The sequence below is a fragment of the Watersipora subatra genome, chromosome 10, assembly GCF_963576615.1.
Source record: "Watersipora subatra chromosome 10, tzWatSuba1.1, whole genome shotgun sequence".
Taxonomy (NCBI): domain Eukaryota; kingdom Metazoa; phylum Bryozoa; class Gymnolaemata; order Cheilostomatida; family Watersiporidae; genus Watersipora; species Watersipora subatra.
Window position 1 is genome coordinate 40,065,510 of NC_088717.1, and position 16,734 is coordinate 40,082,243.

Sequence of the window (16,734 nt, forward strand, 5' to 3'; positions counted from 1 at the left end):
TTGGACAGCAGCATATGACTTGTAGCTGTTGAGCAATGACATAAGCTTTATAAAGTCTCCTCGTTTCTGTTCCGTCTAGTTTTTAGCAAGTTCATGAGGCTGTCAAGCAAGCTTTGATAAAAGGTTAAATTCTGCGCACTTTTTGCATAGGTGCTGTTATGAATACTAGCTTTGCTATGACATATAGTCAATATTGTTATTTGTCTATTAGTATTACATTGTTTTGTATAACATAGCTAGTACAAAGCCTTAGAAGTCACTTAAAAATAAACATGATAAATTATGGATCAATGTAAATAAGTCTCATTCAAAAAACATTTAAAAACAGTCTGAAATAACAAGTTCCTGCTAGATAATTTTGTAAATATTAGTAGCATATCATCAACAAATATGATTACCTTCTAATTACAGCTTTCTACTTTAAAGCTTCTTGATATGTTGTCTATTTTTAAAGTATTCGTATTTATAAAAAGAGCTTTGATGTTTAGGAAATATTATTAATTTTAAAAAAATTAAAATACACTATTACTTTGTGATGTCTGCAATGTGGAATAAACTGCCAGCGTCGTTGAAATTAATAAAACCTATTGGTGAATTTAAAACAGAGATAAGGCTCCACCTTAGCTCGGCTTAGTGAGTATTAGTGTCTACACCTTATGCTGTCGACTCGGGCCTGCGACCGGTTAGCTCTGCTATTTCGCACTGGCCCCATCATCTCTACTTATGTTTTATTCTTGATATACAATTGTATGAAACTTTTCTTTGTTTTCTTGTTCGTATGTTTGCAATTGTATGTATTATATATTTGATGAAATAAATCACACACACACACACACACACCTTCATATTGTATCTTTGCTGCTGTCTAAAATGTTGATTTATTTTGTGGAATTATTTGGGAAACTACTGTAAGATATTGTGATGATTTCCGCGTTGATTCATTTGGGGGTTCGCTTGGCTGAACAAACAAGCTGATACGCCGATGTTGATGTGGTTGCCCAAATACCACTTTCACATGATAAGCCAGGCCTGCAACTAGTACTTGTAGCTAGTAGGCATCGCTAAAACCCTTTTTAATTTCGCTATCTAACGCTAACAGCCAAGCTATACAATTTGTGATACCTTGAAGGATACCTGTGTATACCGGTAGTCCATGTAATAACTCTTGCTTAGGAAAGGCCAAGAACAGCTGACTGCATTTCAAGCTTGTTGGTAAGTGTTACAAATCATTTATATAAAGTGTGATAGTAACCTTGTCTCATCTTCCCATTACTCAACTGTTTTACTGAAGAGAGAGGTAAAAGTTTTGTTGTTCCTCGTAATGCATGTAGGTACTATCAGAGAGATCATTAAAATTAAAACTAAATACATGATGCAAATGAGTAATAATATTAGAATTAATAATACCTAATAACAATGACTTGCAAAGCAAAGCTGCTGAGAAAAGTCCTGAATATCACCTATATAAGAACTGCGTAGAAGAGAAGAATGTGAGGTACGACAATGAATAAATGTTATGGGATATATTTGACGGGTATTCTCAGCTACATAACAATGTAAAAAGCTGTTTATGGATGCGAACTCGTAACCAGTAAGTACTGACATGAGTACCAGTTAGTGTGTACCATATGCATGGTACATGGTACTATGTACTACAGTACTATGACTGCATGGTACATTTTACATGTGTCTAGTTCTTGGCAAGCTAAGTTTGTTTGCAGTATAATACATTTCTATAAAAATGATCATCACACTGCTCTGTTTGTTATGTAGACAAGTGTCTGAAATTATCAACTTTGTCTTAGTGTAAGCACATATACTATAAAATTTGTAATATAATACTCGAGACATTCTTTCACACAGGGACCCGCACAAACTGCCTTGAGCTATTGGACACGGTTTATATATTCATAGAATCACTGTGGTTAAAGAAATACAGAAATATTCAGCTGTTTAAATTATATTATATGATACAGTTGAGAGCAGAGTGTAGTGCATGTGCCCGATTGGTAAGTCTAATGAGGGCTACTTGACGAAGTAAGTGTATTTAGGCACTTACTTCAGCAACATAGTAATAATGAACATTACTAACAGAATAGTCAATGGGAGTTGATGTTTCTTTCCTTTTTTGACAAACTGATTAAAAAAATAAATAACTATATATTAAAACATATCAAAGTTCCAGAGTGGCAAATTTAAAACTTTTCTGGATTGTCGTACATTATTAAAAGTTGACTTGAAACAAAATTCACATTCCGGTTATTTGGTATCAAAAGGTTCACCATGTCTGACTCTGCTGTGTTGCAGGTTCAAAATATGTGGAAATGCAATTAAAAGCTCTTAAAAGTTCAAAAACAAACGTCATCACGAAAACGACCGTAGGTTAGAATCCCTTATTTTGATCATCTAGTCATAATCTGATCACATGATCAAATTATGACTAGATGATTAGACTAAGCCGAAACGAAACTGTAAAGTAGCGACCATTTATATTTGATAAGGGCTTTTCGGTAAAACCCGAAGTATTTGTCATAAACTAGTGCTACGAGACGTTTTATATTGAGCCTTTTTATTGGTCTTTCATTGCACGTGATAACATCACGTGTCAAAGCAATAACCATGTCGAGTTAAATACGTCATAAAGTGAGTTGTTTTATGTGTGGCTGCTGTGTGAAACTTTAGACTCTTCTTAAAATGAACTTCCAATAATATATTGTTCTCATATATTCCGAATATATCTGTTTTTCACTGCTTTTTTCATTTAATTTGAAACAAGGGGGTACAATATTGCCTTCGTCGGTTGTCGTGTTGAAGTGTTGCTCTAGGAGCACGCTGCCAGATGTCTCTTCTTACATGGCATACTGGAGAAATCTGACAGGCTTCTTTTTGAGAGGTTTACTTAAGAACATCGGCTGTAACTCATTAAATATCGGCTGTAACTCAAAGCACAGACACATATTTGAACCTACAGTAAATAAACTACCATTAGTAATCTCATTAGGAAATATAGCACTTCCTTCCATCCAGTGTTTATTCGATTCATGATGAGGTAAGGAAGGCCTCATAGTAATGTATGCTTGTTTAGAGAGCCCAGGCTAAGATTGTGTGGAAGCCTTACAGAAGTACAGACTTGCATTTTTTAACATTGGCACAAACAAAGAAACATACACTGCTTATAGTATGAAGTGTGTATTTGGGATAGAAAGTTTGCAGAATATTTTATCAACTGCACTGAAGTAAAAACTGTAAAACTGCTCTCATTTTAATTCAATGATTTGCAAGCTTTCACAAATTCTTAAAGGTTGACTTGCAACTAAATTTACATTACGGTTATTTGGTATCAAAAGGTTCACCATGTCTTACTCTGCTGTGTTGTAGGTTTACAATACCTATGTGAAATTTGATTACAAGCTCTTAAAAGCTCAAAAATAAACAGTTAATCGCAGTCATTACAAAAACGGTCATTGGTTGGAATCCCCCTCAAAACCTACAAAGAGAGTATAGTATACAAAGAGAGGTTCTGTATAGATTAAAACAAGAGATTTCAAAAGGAATCCCTTATTTTTTAGCTCAGTCAGGCTTTTTTTTGAGAGCCCGACTGATCTCTCTCCAGTATGCCATGTAAAAAGAGACATCTGGCAGCGTGCTCCTAGAGCAACACTTCAACACGACAACTGACGAAGGCATAATTGCACCCCCTTGTTGTGAATTAAATGAAAAAAAAAACATAATGAAAAACAGATATATTCGGAATATATGAGAACAATATATTATTGGAAGTTCATTTTAAGAGATTAAAGTTTCACACAGCAGCAACATATAAAAAACAACTCACTTTATGATCTTTGACTTTTTTGACTTTAAGGAAACTTGGTTTCTTGTGGGTGAAAGATTTTATACAAAACTATTACAAACTATATTACAAAATTCGTTTGCAAGTCAACCTTTAAGCCATATGCAATTGGGATCTGTAAATCTTTGCTATTAAGAGGCTCTGTTCATCCAAAGTCATGGTTTACGGTTGGGAAAAACATTGCTTTGTATGGGATTTGCTTTGTACGGGATTCAACTGCACAACTTTTAACATTGAAGAGAAATGTTCTTATGTCACTTCATTGTTCACTGGTAGTATTGAATGATTGGGCATATACTTACTACACCTGATCATCTCTCATGGCACACTAGACTGCCAGGGTACTGGAAATGATAATTTATGCTGTCTCCCTGGTAAAACAGTGTTTATTTTTTTGTATATTTTTGCAAATAAATGTTATGTTCACATTTATTACACAGCTAATTGGAAAGACTTTCAAATGTGAGTTCAGCCTACAAACCTTTGTGCTTGATAACGATTGGTGTTTCCTGCAGTGAATCGAAAAGAGACACATGAGAAGATATTGCAAGAGAAACTTCAATGGCTTTCACCTATCAAGACAAACAGACTCTTAACGTGTAAGCTTTATTATGTTTTGCAGTAGTGACCTCTAGCCATCTATATATATACTATTTCTCAGTGTTGGTGTGTGCGTCCAACTATGGATATAGCTGTTGTAGCGCACGCTAATTATTTTACTAATGCGGCCACACGTTTCGATGCCCCTGTTGAGAAATATTTTTCGTAAGGTTCAATTTTTATATTTGGGGTCATGGCCATTTCTTCTCACGCGGACAATTATATCGTCTTCGTGGGAAGAGCCTCGTCATTATCTCTACGTTCGGTCAGACAAAGACAGTAACGATATCTCATTTTTGCATTTGTACCGGTATCGAGAGGTACCAGTATCGTCGTATTCAAATTTTTGATGGATAGCTTCTGGTGGAACATTAACCTTTTTATACACATGCACTTCTATGCAAGAATTGTTATTAATTTAACATATTCACAATTTTTATTTTGTTTTCTCACACAGTTCGTATTAATTGTATCATTACCAAATTATCTTTTCTTGTGATCGTAGTAAAACAAACTTAATTAAGCTATATTACGTGCTAATTATTTCACATTTACATCTAAACCCTCTTATGGTTGTCTTATTCTTTTATTTATTTGACCTGCTCAAAACATTTTGCTCATGATATGAAGTTTGAAAGCTAGAATGGCAAATGTTGTTATATGTTAAATACAAATAAATTTTTTGTTCAAAGACTTTTTTATTCGATGGGCAACACCGGGTTGTGCAGCTAGTCTATATAATTATATAAATTTATCTCAATGTGCGTCTGTCCTTTGTCTGTCCAGTTCTCGTGACAAAGTTTTAGCAACAGAAATTACCTTCGAAGTAGATTTAAACTCATGACTTTCAAATCGCAAGTCTACCAACAAGCGGGTGCAACCACAAGGCTAAGCCATTCTTTTTACACCCGTCGCTCTTACCATACACTGTTACTCTTACCATATGTATACTCTTACCATATACTGTATATCCTTTTAGCAATTGAATACACTAAATAATTACTGTAGTTAGTACAGTGGGCCCTCAGGTTTGTGATGCCCCTGTTATAAGCGCCCTCAGGTTTGTGATGACCCTGTTAAAAGCGCCCTCAGGTTTGTGATGCCCCTGTTATAAGCGCCCTCAGGTTTGTGATGCCCCTGTTATAAGCGCCCTCAGGTTTGTGATGCCCCTGTTATACCATTTTTATTGCCTTACTGTACGGAACACAATGTTTTTTCGTTCTCACCATGCGAAGACGAAATTTCTTGGACTATTTCCAATGTACGATATCAACAAAAATTTGCTCGAAATGCTATTTGACGAAATCTCTCCCACAACACCTGAAAGAGATATTACAGCTCGATATTTCAGCTCAGCGTTATTTGTTATGAGTTATAGTAAAAACGAAGCCAAAAACGGATAAGTGATAAAAGCTTAGCCTATGACAAAGTTGAAGTTTAGTTCAATAAAATGCTCACTAAAACTTTGCTTCAAGTGTGTTTAGTAAGCTAAATTCCTTTAAGTTAAATCTAACGTTTATGTTACACGTCTGTTTCGAAAGTAAGAACTCCACATGGTATGTACTGCTCGAAGTACATTGTAATATTACATTATATTGCAGATCATAACTACTAAATACACTAAAGTTACTGTAAGTAAATATAGCTATTTTAGTTTACATATTATTTTGTGGCTAATTTTTAATATGTACAGTAAGTATATTAATTTTTAAACTTAAATTATGTTAATTTTTACAGTAAGTACAGTAAGTATATACAATTTTGCTGATTTTTACCAGGGGGTGTTTGCATTAGATAATTACTATGGGTTTCTATACCGCTCTATACCACATGTTTACCATACGATGCCAACACTGAAACGAATTAAAATCATAATTGTATACCAAATCATTTTTTATTATAATCATAGCAAAACAGATTTTATTTAGCTATTACCTGCTAATTATTTTACATTTACATTTAAACACATTTACAGTTTTATTTTTTCTTCTAATTTATCTCAACTGTACAAAATACTTTTTTATGATATGAAATTTAAAAATTACAGCTGTTGGAAAAAGTTTGAAAACCTTTACAGTTTTTTTTCATTTTATATTATTGGAATTGCACAACACAAAAAAATTTTCTCACGATATGAAATTTGAAAGTTAGAACGGTAACTGTGGTTATACGTTAAACAAAAATAAATTTTCTGTGCAAAAGCCTTTTTTATTACCCAGGCAATGCGGCATTCATCTAATCTATATATATATAAATATATATAAATATATATGAATATATATAAATATATATATATAAATATATATAAATATATGTAAATATATATAAATATATATAAATATATATATATAAATATATATAAATATATATATATAAATATATATAAATATATATATATATATATATATAGAACTATATTTCCCAACTAGGAGGCTTCTATCAATATATAATCCATGTTAGGAGGCTCTGAAAAATTAGGAGGCGTCCAGGGAGCCTCCTAATTCTAGCAGTGTTTATAGTGCTTAACAACCCTATAGAAGTATTTTAAACATGATTCCCATAGTCGCCTTATATATCTATATTCATATATATGGAAAAGAGGAGACAACTCCAACAAAAATGTGTAATTTTCTATCAATAAATTATAAACCCTAGGGGGCTCTTATATATGGAACTAGGAGGCATATATCAATTTTAAAACATTCTTACTTTTAACTGTTTTGGTATCGTTTCAGTTAATAGCACAATCTATTTAAAAACATATTGCAATAAGTTTATGACTAAGCATCAGCAAATACAAAGAATTAGCAGATATGTCGGATACAGTCAGTTTTGCTAATATTCATGATAGCTTTATTAGATTTGAGAAATAAAGTTGTATATTAACAAACTACAATACATTACAATTTATTTGCTGACCCTCTTTATAGTTTTCAAGACTGCCATTTAAGCACTCCCTTTTTTTGCAAGGTTTCTCATTGATCTGCTCTTTTTTGTGAAAATTCACAATAATTGCACATTATGGTTTCAACTGATGTTTAAGCATGGCTGTAGTAAAAGTTTAAATAAGTCTATAATCAGTACAATTCATATTTTCGATGCCGTTGCATCCAGCCACAAAATAAATCTTTTTTTGAAACTTTGCATCCAAACGCAATACCTGAGAGATGGTTTTTTAGTCGAAGAATTGATTTTTTAAATTTATTGAAGTAAAGTGGCAAAAGTATAACCACAGTATATAACAGCTAGAGAGATGTGACTGTTATAATGTTGCTGTGGCTGTTAGGACTATTAGTTCTTCACCCATGTAGTCTACTAGAGCTTGGTAGCAGCAGAATGACTACATGTAAGGGAGCAAGTCACATTCGGTAAGTTGTTCATGCTATTTTAGTCATTTTACAGTTTATTTACTTGAAACATACAGTTGTAGAAAAGCAGTATAAATTTTATTTAATATTGAAATAGGACTAGCGTGAAAAAAGTATGTTTCAATTATTATAATTTTTAAGGAATGTAGCATAGAACACGTTTGATATATTTTTACATCCGTTTATGTCATCCAACTGCTGATATTGTTCTGCATAGAAAAGTCAAGAAAGGTCAGCATTATATTACCAAAAAGGAAAAAATCAAAACTTTTTGTAAAGTACTAATTTTTGACTTTATTATTGTTACACGAATGTTCAGTTTTGTAACATCAACACAGACACGCCAGCTGACAATTAATAGTTATTTTAGTGAATCAGTTAATTCTCCAACTTTAATCTATTTTCAGTTATTATTATTATAATTTTTGATGTTTTTTATAATGATAAGTAACGTTATTAATGTGGTTCTACCAACAGTCAAAACTGTTATTAGAATAACATGATCATAAAGTAATTATATTATTGTTATCATGAATAGTGAGAGTTTGCGTATTTCAGTTATGATTTTGTAAGTAATAGTAGTACATGCATCGGCATAAGCAAGTAAGTGGGTATATGCAGCCTTTGAATTGTGAAACTTTTAGTATTTAGTTTGAATCTTGTGTAGTAATTGTGTAGTAATTAAGAGCTTAGCTGTTTTATAGAGCTTCAGTAGTAGGAGGCAGACATTCAAGTTTGCCAAAAAAAACCTAACCAGTGAACTAAAATGTGTATTTTGCATTCATTTTGGTTTGTATATCTGTTTATGCTACTTGAATTATCTTTTCATTTTTGTAGAAACTTGGTAAGCATTATTGCCAAGATGGCATATTTATCAGATGGCAGAGAGTATTAGACAAAGTTGGATGTTCTTTTCTAGAAAAGGTATGTTGCTAATTACACATTGGTTTGCATAAAAAATATGTCAAAATAATCAAGGTTTCATCTACCGAAATTTATAATATTTTTTAACATATACATAATTATAGATTACAAACTATAAAACATTATATCAGTAAGGTTGTATTTTGAAATGTAGTAAAGTTTGACGTTTTGGCAAAGTCACTATGATAAGCAAAACTTAAAATTCACCAACACAAAATATACTGTACAAAGTTTTACTGTAACTAGCAAATGTATACCTGACGTAAGAATGTAACAGCATGCCCAAAAGTAGTTTTTCTTTGTATAGTTGCAAATAATCAATGACGCTTTAGTTATAGATAACTGCTGGATGAGAAGCATTGATGGCCCACACCAAAGACTGATTTGCAGACATCAAATTAAAGGTATGCGATATTGCAATAAGTTGCTGTAAAATAGCACATTATACATGCGAGCCAAAAACTAGTGTAATAATTTGATATAGCCATAGCTTCAGTAAGAAAAGTTGTTAATTTTTACAGGCATTGTATTATTTAAACGCTTACATAAACCATTATGCCACTATTGTGTTCTATTCATCTATTATTGGCAGATTACATAATATAAATAGCGCAAACCAATCAAAGGAATGTAGCATAGCAAAGAGATTTAGTATTGCTCTTCTTAGTCTTTATGAGTCATGGTTGCAACTGCTGAGCAATTGCATAATTATATAAAATGAATAGTTTTCCATGGTTACCCATTACCACTTTTAGTTACTCAGTCAACACTGAGAGTAATTATCAGATTTGAGATATCATGTTTAGAGGCAGGAGATTGACAAATATTTGGTTGGTTTTTACTCTTACCCTACCGTATGCGAATTTATGCTAAATCTATCAGCAACTGCCCTATGCACATTTTTGCGAATTTTCCAACAATTGCGTGGTCACCTAATTTTATTATCCATTAAAAACATAACGGGTGATTTTAAAACTTTGATGGTATTGTCAGTGTGGTTCGAATATTTCTCTAATATATTAGTCTAAGATAACCAAGCAGTTTCAAATTTTTTTTGAGAATTTCCAAAATAAGAATGGACATTTTTTGTGTAAGTTTTGTTAAGTATCGCGCAAGTCAGAAAACATATAATTACTTACATGTATATTGATGACACTATAGTCAATTCAAATTCAGATTTTTGTGATTACACAGATAATTAAATTAGCAGCAGTGACTCAGATGATAGTGAAAATAATAGTTTTTTTAAGTGTAAGGGACATTGTAGAGCATCGTTTTAGCTTCGTAGCGATTGTAGCTTCACATAGCTTTAGCAATGCACAAAGTGAAGGTACATTGATTTTTGCATAGCACTATATGTTAACATTTTAGCAAAATAAAATATATTACAAAAAATTTATAGATAAACTTTGAAGTTGAAACAAAATAGTATACATGCTTCATGTACATATCATGAAGCTAAATTGGCAATTTTCGGTGAAATGGCTGGCGGTAGGCCGGTAGCTTAGTTTGTACATGGGTGGCAGTAAAAGGGTAAAGCTATAAAAGAATTAGAGATACAAGTGTATGTATTTCCTTTTGAATGATTTAGTGAACTTTGATGATTCAAGACAATGAGTTTGGTAAATGATATATATATATAAGATGCTGCTGAAGTTGCGCAATTCAACTCATGGCTTTTAATTATTACCTCAAAATGTTGAAAACACGCGATAGGAAGGGCCAGAACACTACTAAAACTCATAGTTACTCAAACCTGAAATACAGTAGGTTTTATACAAATTGCTGTACAATAACAAAACTGCAAAACTATTGGTTAAAATATAAATAGCAATATATATTATTATTTTTGGCCTTCGGTATCGGGCAGCATGTATGCAGTTTGTTTGCTGATGTTAACAAAAGTTTTACTAATAAGCTACATAATTTGCTCAATTATTTGTGTCAACTTTAAAATTTAAAACAAATGTAGTGTTAGCACTTTTAGAATATACTACAAACAACGCAGAGGAACTTTTTGTGGCATATGACTTGAATTTAAAAGTTCTCTGAAAATGCAACTTGTATTTGGCCATTTTAATACTTTAAAATGTCAAAGGGAGCTCATAATGAAAGCAACTTTAATATAATTTCAAGATGCTCAAAGCGGTACGGATGTTATGTTGACAAACATTAAAAGGTCACTCTGTACTATGGCTAGTAAGTATTTACATGTATTTAGATTTTGCATTGATGCTTTCAATTAGGTAGTGTAGGAAATCTATTTACATTAGCTAAATTACCAGCATGTGCAATACCCAGCTTTGTTTCCTATCCATCCCAAACATTTTGCCAATGCTTATAATAATTCATTGCTCTTTTCAAATTTCATTTCTGAACCAAAAGTAGTTTTAGCAGTATAAGAACATATACTTCTCTTCCTATGGGTCTACTCACTTTTCTGTAGCAGCAAGGGCCATTGTTTTCAAAAGGTCTGTAAGAATTGTATTACTTATTTTGACTTCCATTGGTGCTCGTAGCAAATATAATTTCAGTACAATTTGCATCAATAAAGTTATTATTACTTGTTTGTAAAGTATTTGGAGCAAAACAATATTTTATGTGCACAGCAAACATTTTTGCTGCAAGCTTACCAAAACAAAATAAAACGTTTATTTTTATGTTACATTTTAATTAAACATCATGTTCTATTCAGTTATTGCTGTCAGTACTATGCAGTTATTGCTGTCAATGTTCTTTGTGCATTCTTGGCACACTTTTATGTTAAACTTCCAATGCATTAAACACTTTAGAAATAAAGTGTCCAAACAAGGATGCATAACATGAGATTTGTCACTGGCTTGTTTTGACCTATATCTAGCACTCTTTAGCCAAAGGTGTCTAGCTTTACTAAAATATTTGGTAGTGAAATTGTACATAAATTCATTGCCTGCATACACATCAATCATGATGCCTATGCTCTTATTATGTGTGTTCTACTATTGCCTGCTTAGCTAATTCACTTTCTACTTCTCAATAGCCTCAGCCTCCGAATGAAAGCTATTGTTGTTATTCCTATTCTTTGTAACTTTATAATGAAGGAGGTTGTGGTTGGGCAGCTCATTTGCTTTTCACTCTATTAGAAATATTGCAGCACAAGTATAACTGCAGTAATAAAATCTTCACAGAATTGCATAATGTGGTCTTATTCTCCAAGGTCTTCTCACTAGCAGAAATGACCTATGTACTTATGCAATTGTGGTTTGTGCTTAAAGTGACTCATTCTCCTAATGTGGCATGGCTTGCTATCTTCTTGCATGCTAGTCAATTGATTAAATAGATTGTAAGAAACAAGCCAACCTCTCATTCCTACACAACCTAAAGACTTATCACATAAGTTCAACCTTCTAGCGAGATTGTAGCCGCTAAACATTTTGCTTTTTTCACGCGTCTAGCCATTTAGGGTTTTGCAGCAGCAGAAGAACAGACTAATCATGTCACAATTGGTATATTTGTTTGTCACAATTGTTTTATATTACTTTTGCCAATTTTGTCATTGAATTAATTGTACCATATTATGGTGAAAAGGCATCATGAAAAAGTATTTTACTTCGCCTCAATACCAATGCAAAAGGTTAGACCGGTAGTGGCCATTTTTGACCTTTAGGGCGAGCCACTTTAAATACTATATCTAAGCAACTTACTCATGTCATCAAATTGCGACGGCAAACAACAATGCATAGGTTTTCGCAGCTAATTTGGATTTGGATTTTACTGCCTTAATTGCAAGATCGTAATATTGTCAAGTTAAAAAGGTCAAGAAACCCCAACTTTATAATGCTAAAAGAATGAAATTATTACTAATTTTCATAAAATGATAACTTTGTAATTATACACAAGGGTAGCTTTGTGAGATTAACCGACACACATTAAAATAGTTATGGTAACATATAGCACAGTAGCCAGCAATTGATGAATATCTGTGACTCTGTCGATGCTCCTAACTTTTGTAACTTTGTAAAAAGCATTAAAATAATTATGAATGCTTTTTATTCTGATTAGTAGTGTTAGCTGATTGGTAGCACCAAACAGGCAGAATTATTAGTAGCCTATACTATACCTGCCCTGAGCAAGCAAAACGCTGTATCTTGATATTTGTAAATTGTTCAGCACAAGCACAAACGCGTTTTGGTCAAGCCTGGCATCAGTATTAGCAGTATTTTAGTTGTTTTTTTTTATTTATTATGGTGAGATATCCAACAATCTTTACTGAATTTTTTTTTCGTGAAACTTTAAAATCAAAGGAGTTATTTCACTTAGGGCATTTTGTTTGCTTAAATTGACAATTTACTAAGCTGGCACTAGGCAATCAAAACGCCCTATCACTGCAGTTAGGGCCTTTTGATTGCTTAATTGGACTGGTTTCTCATTGTTAGTTTGCCATAAGACCATTTGCCATGACTGGATTATCAAAGGATTACAAGTTTAAATTCTGATATTAACCCGCAATTAGTCAACAAAATGATATATGTTGCAATTCCTATTACTCATCCAGTCAACACATGGATTAAAACCCTGTAATAGCCATATTTAGCTCAAAAGTTAAGAGCTGATCAAAGATCTAGGTATCCTTCAAACCAAATGTCATGAAATGAAAGGAATAAGTAAAATAGTAGTTTAAAAAAGATCAAACGCTTTTATTAAAAATAATTTAAAGCAAACAACTGAGTGCAATAATGTCAGTATTTTAAAAAAGCAAAACCTTCCAATGGACATGTAATTAAAACAAATTTTTCATCAAATCTCTGAGTCGGATCTTTAAATCGAGACTTTTGTCACTTAGATATCGTCTTGTCATAATAAATATATTATGATAAAAAATATAGCAATAAGATTGAGCACTTAGAAGTGCACTAGCTTGTATGAGCTGCCTTGAAACAACCAAATATATATGCTTCAGTTTCGCTTCCCTTTGTTTATATACTCTTTGATTACATAATGCTGCTCATAATGTCCAACTTTGTGTATGTTCAGGCCAATCAAAACGCTGTATCTGCAGATAGAGCGCTTTGATTGCCACTTTATGTGTGGTAAATGTGGATAGGGCGTTTTGCACATTGTGAAAAGTGCTATTTCTGGTGGTCTCAGATATATGAAATTTCGAGACATGTTAGATCTCAACCTAAATTACATATAAGCAAAAAAAAGTGAATTTTGAAAAACTTTTCAGATAGGGCGTTTTGCTTGCTTAGGGCAGTATAAAGTTATGATAATGTATTATTTTCATTGTAATTAACAAGTTGATGCATTTTAGTCGTAATTTGATACGGATTTAAACTAGAGGCTGAGTCATAAGTAAGTGACTGGAGTAAATGAAATCCTTTAAATTGTTGAAGCTTTAAAACTTATGTTTCAATTTTGTAGAAGAATATCGCATGAGATAAAATATTACAGCTTCATAGAATTTTAGTAATGGGAGGTAGGGACACGGGTTTGCTGAAAAACCTAAAAACAACAGGCATCTTTTGCATCACTTTTTAACCTGCATAACATCTGTTTGGGCTATTAAAATTGTTTTGCTTATTTTGGTAGAAACCTGGTCACCGCATCCAAGCACTATATCCACCAGATGGAAAATGGTACGAAGCACAGCTGGACGCTTTCTTGAAGGGGGTATGTTGCTGATTAACAGTTAGTTTCCACAAGAGCGTGCAACATTAATAAAAATTTTATTTCAAAAAATTTATAAGAAATAATATTACTATAAAATCTATGTTTGAATGCCATGGCACTGCATTTTTTAACCCTTCCAATTATAGTGGCAAAAATTGTCGATTGTGCTTCATAATATATGTTCAATCTTTATTAGCTTCAACTCTATCTAAAACCTTTTTGTTATAGATTTTATTTTTCCAACACGTTAAAAAATAGTACTATTCAAAAAACTTAATGCATTCCTACTTTGTGCATTGCTAATGCTATGTGAAGCTACGATCCCTTCGAATCTCAAAAAACAATGCTCTACCATGTTCCTTACTCTTACAAAAACTATTACTTTGACCACCATTGGAGTCACTATTGGAGCTGCTACTTTAATTATATGTGTAATCACTAAAATCTTAATCCGTCAGTCATCAACAATCATCAATAATGTTATCAACATAAGTAATTATCTGTTTTCAATTCTGGATGTACTTGCGAAAGCTATAATAGCACTAAATATTTCGAAAATCAGAAAGAACAAATGTTTCTTTTTATGTTGAAAAGTCCTAAACAAAAATTTAAAATTGCTTCGTGAGTTTAGGGTAATTTTACAGGGAAACTTTTGGACAACACTGTCAATACCATAAAAAGTCTTAAAGACTGTTAGTTATGTTGTCAACGAATAATAAAATTAAGTTACTACGCAATTGCCAGGAAATTCGCAACATGCACATATGCCGGTCGTCCATTGATTTCGCCTAAATGCGCATGCAGCGGTGAAAGGGTTAATAAAATATTATGTAATCTCTAATTGAGTCCCCATTCATTTAAACGCCCCTCTACTAGACCTGTACTATAATAGATGACGGTTAAAGATAGAACGCCGCCGTTCAAGTGAACGTTACTTCTTTTGAAAAAAACACATAAAAAACTATATAACACACAAACTAAGCTGTGATTCAGTGATAACATATACACTGGGCGTTGAGCTTGCAAAATGCCATCGTTAACTGCTTATTCTAATGCTGTAGCATGTGCAAGAAATTTTAGCCTCAAATAGTAGTACAGATTTCATCATATTTGCTAAACCGTTTTTTTCATATATGCCGAACTATCAAGGCCGCTTAAACAATAAAATTATTATCAGCCTGATAGAGTTATTAATTATTTCCACGGTGCTGCTTTCAAAGCTTTAACGAAAACACTGTAAAGCTTAGAAGTTAGAAAACTCACTTCAATATGCATTGACAAAAGTATTAATTGCTATTGTTGTAACTGAGTCATTGTTAGTCAAAATTTGTCAACATTTTTCTATCCATCCTGTCCAAAATCGGATCCAAAGATCAAAGAATGTTGAAGTCGCAGTCAGCTGGATGTGGTTGTCAATTAAAGGGTGACACTCTAGTTTTCAACACTTCTAGAATAGCGCTCGAATGAACATGGCCTTCAAATTAAGATTCTACCTTATGTCAATTTAGCTGTATTTCAGCTAAATTGACATATTGGAGTTTTGGGTCAAGGTTAAAATAGCAAGCATAACTTTGCAAATATTGACGCAACAAGATTTTAGTTTTAAATAAGGCTCTGCTTTCATATATTTGCAAATCACTAATGCATGAATTTAAAAAAAGAACCCAAGGGTATATTTCTCTTTGTGTAGTAGCATCTAATCAAAAATGCATTGATTTTAAATAAGTGCAGAGTGACATACATGGATTATCAACACCGAAGAGTGATTTTCAGACATCAGATTAAATGTGGGTGATGCTATGATAAGTGGCTTTAAACTAACACGATGTACTAGGGAACCAAGCGTGATTATTTTGCTGTAGCTCAAATGCAGTAGAAAAAATAAAGGTGTCTAACTTTTCAAGTATTTCAGTCAAATTCGTTGCCTACATAAATGCTGACACTAGTCTTTGTGTTCTGCTGCTGTCAGGTTACAAAACATAGCTCTCCTAGTCAGAGGCATTTAGGTATCTAGAGCAATCAAGGCATTAGTGGTTTCAATGAACACCTGAACAATGGTGTTTAACCACATTGCTTGACCCCATAGGTCAAGTATTAGCCTAATTAATGACTCAATAAATAGCTACCCAGTCAGGTCACACTAAGCTTAGCAGCAATCGTTCTGAACACTGGCCATTGAGACTGCTCAATAAATGTTAATCCTGATCATTTCTCTAATAATTTGAAGCAAATAGAAATCCAAACTGCTCTATCGCATGCATACAAGTGGCACACCATTTAGTTTCATAATTAGCTACTAAAGTAGTATATAGAAGTGGTCATCAAAGTACCTTCTAC

General features: G+C 32.7%; 1 protein-coding gene across 2 annotated transcripts in view; it reads left to right on the forward strand.

Annotated features, from left to right (window-relative positions):
• The first annotated feature begins 1,027 nt into the window (after positions 1-1,027).
• Positions 1,028-16,734, forward strand: part of LOC137406543 (uncharacterized) — a 52,818-nt gene continuing 37,111 nt past the window's right edge. For both annotated transcript variants that reach the window (XM_068093141.1, XM_068093142.1), the window contains exons 1-2: positions 1,028-1,212; positions 4,369-4,452. In XM_068093141.1, coding sequence (XP_067949242.1) covers positions 4,415-4,452 — 38 coding nt within the window. In that variant the 5' untranslated portion in view covers positions 1,028-1,212; positions 4,369-4,414. The remainder of the gene's footprint in view (positions 1,213-4,368; positions 4,453-16,734) is intronic.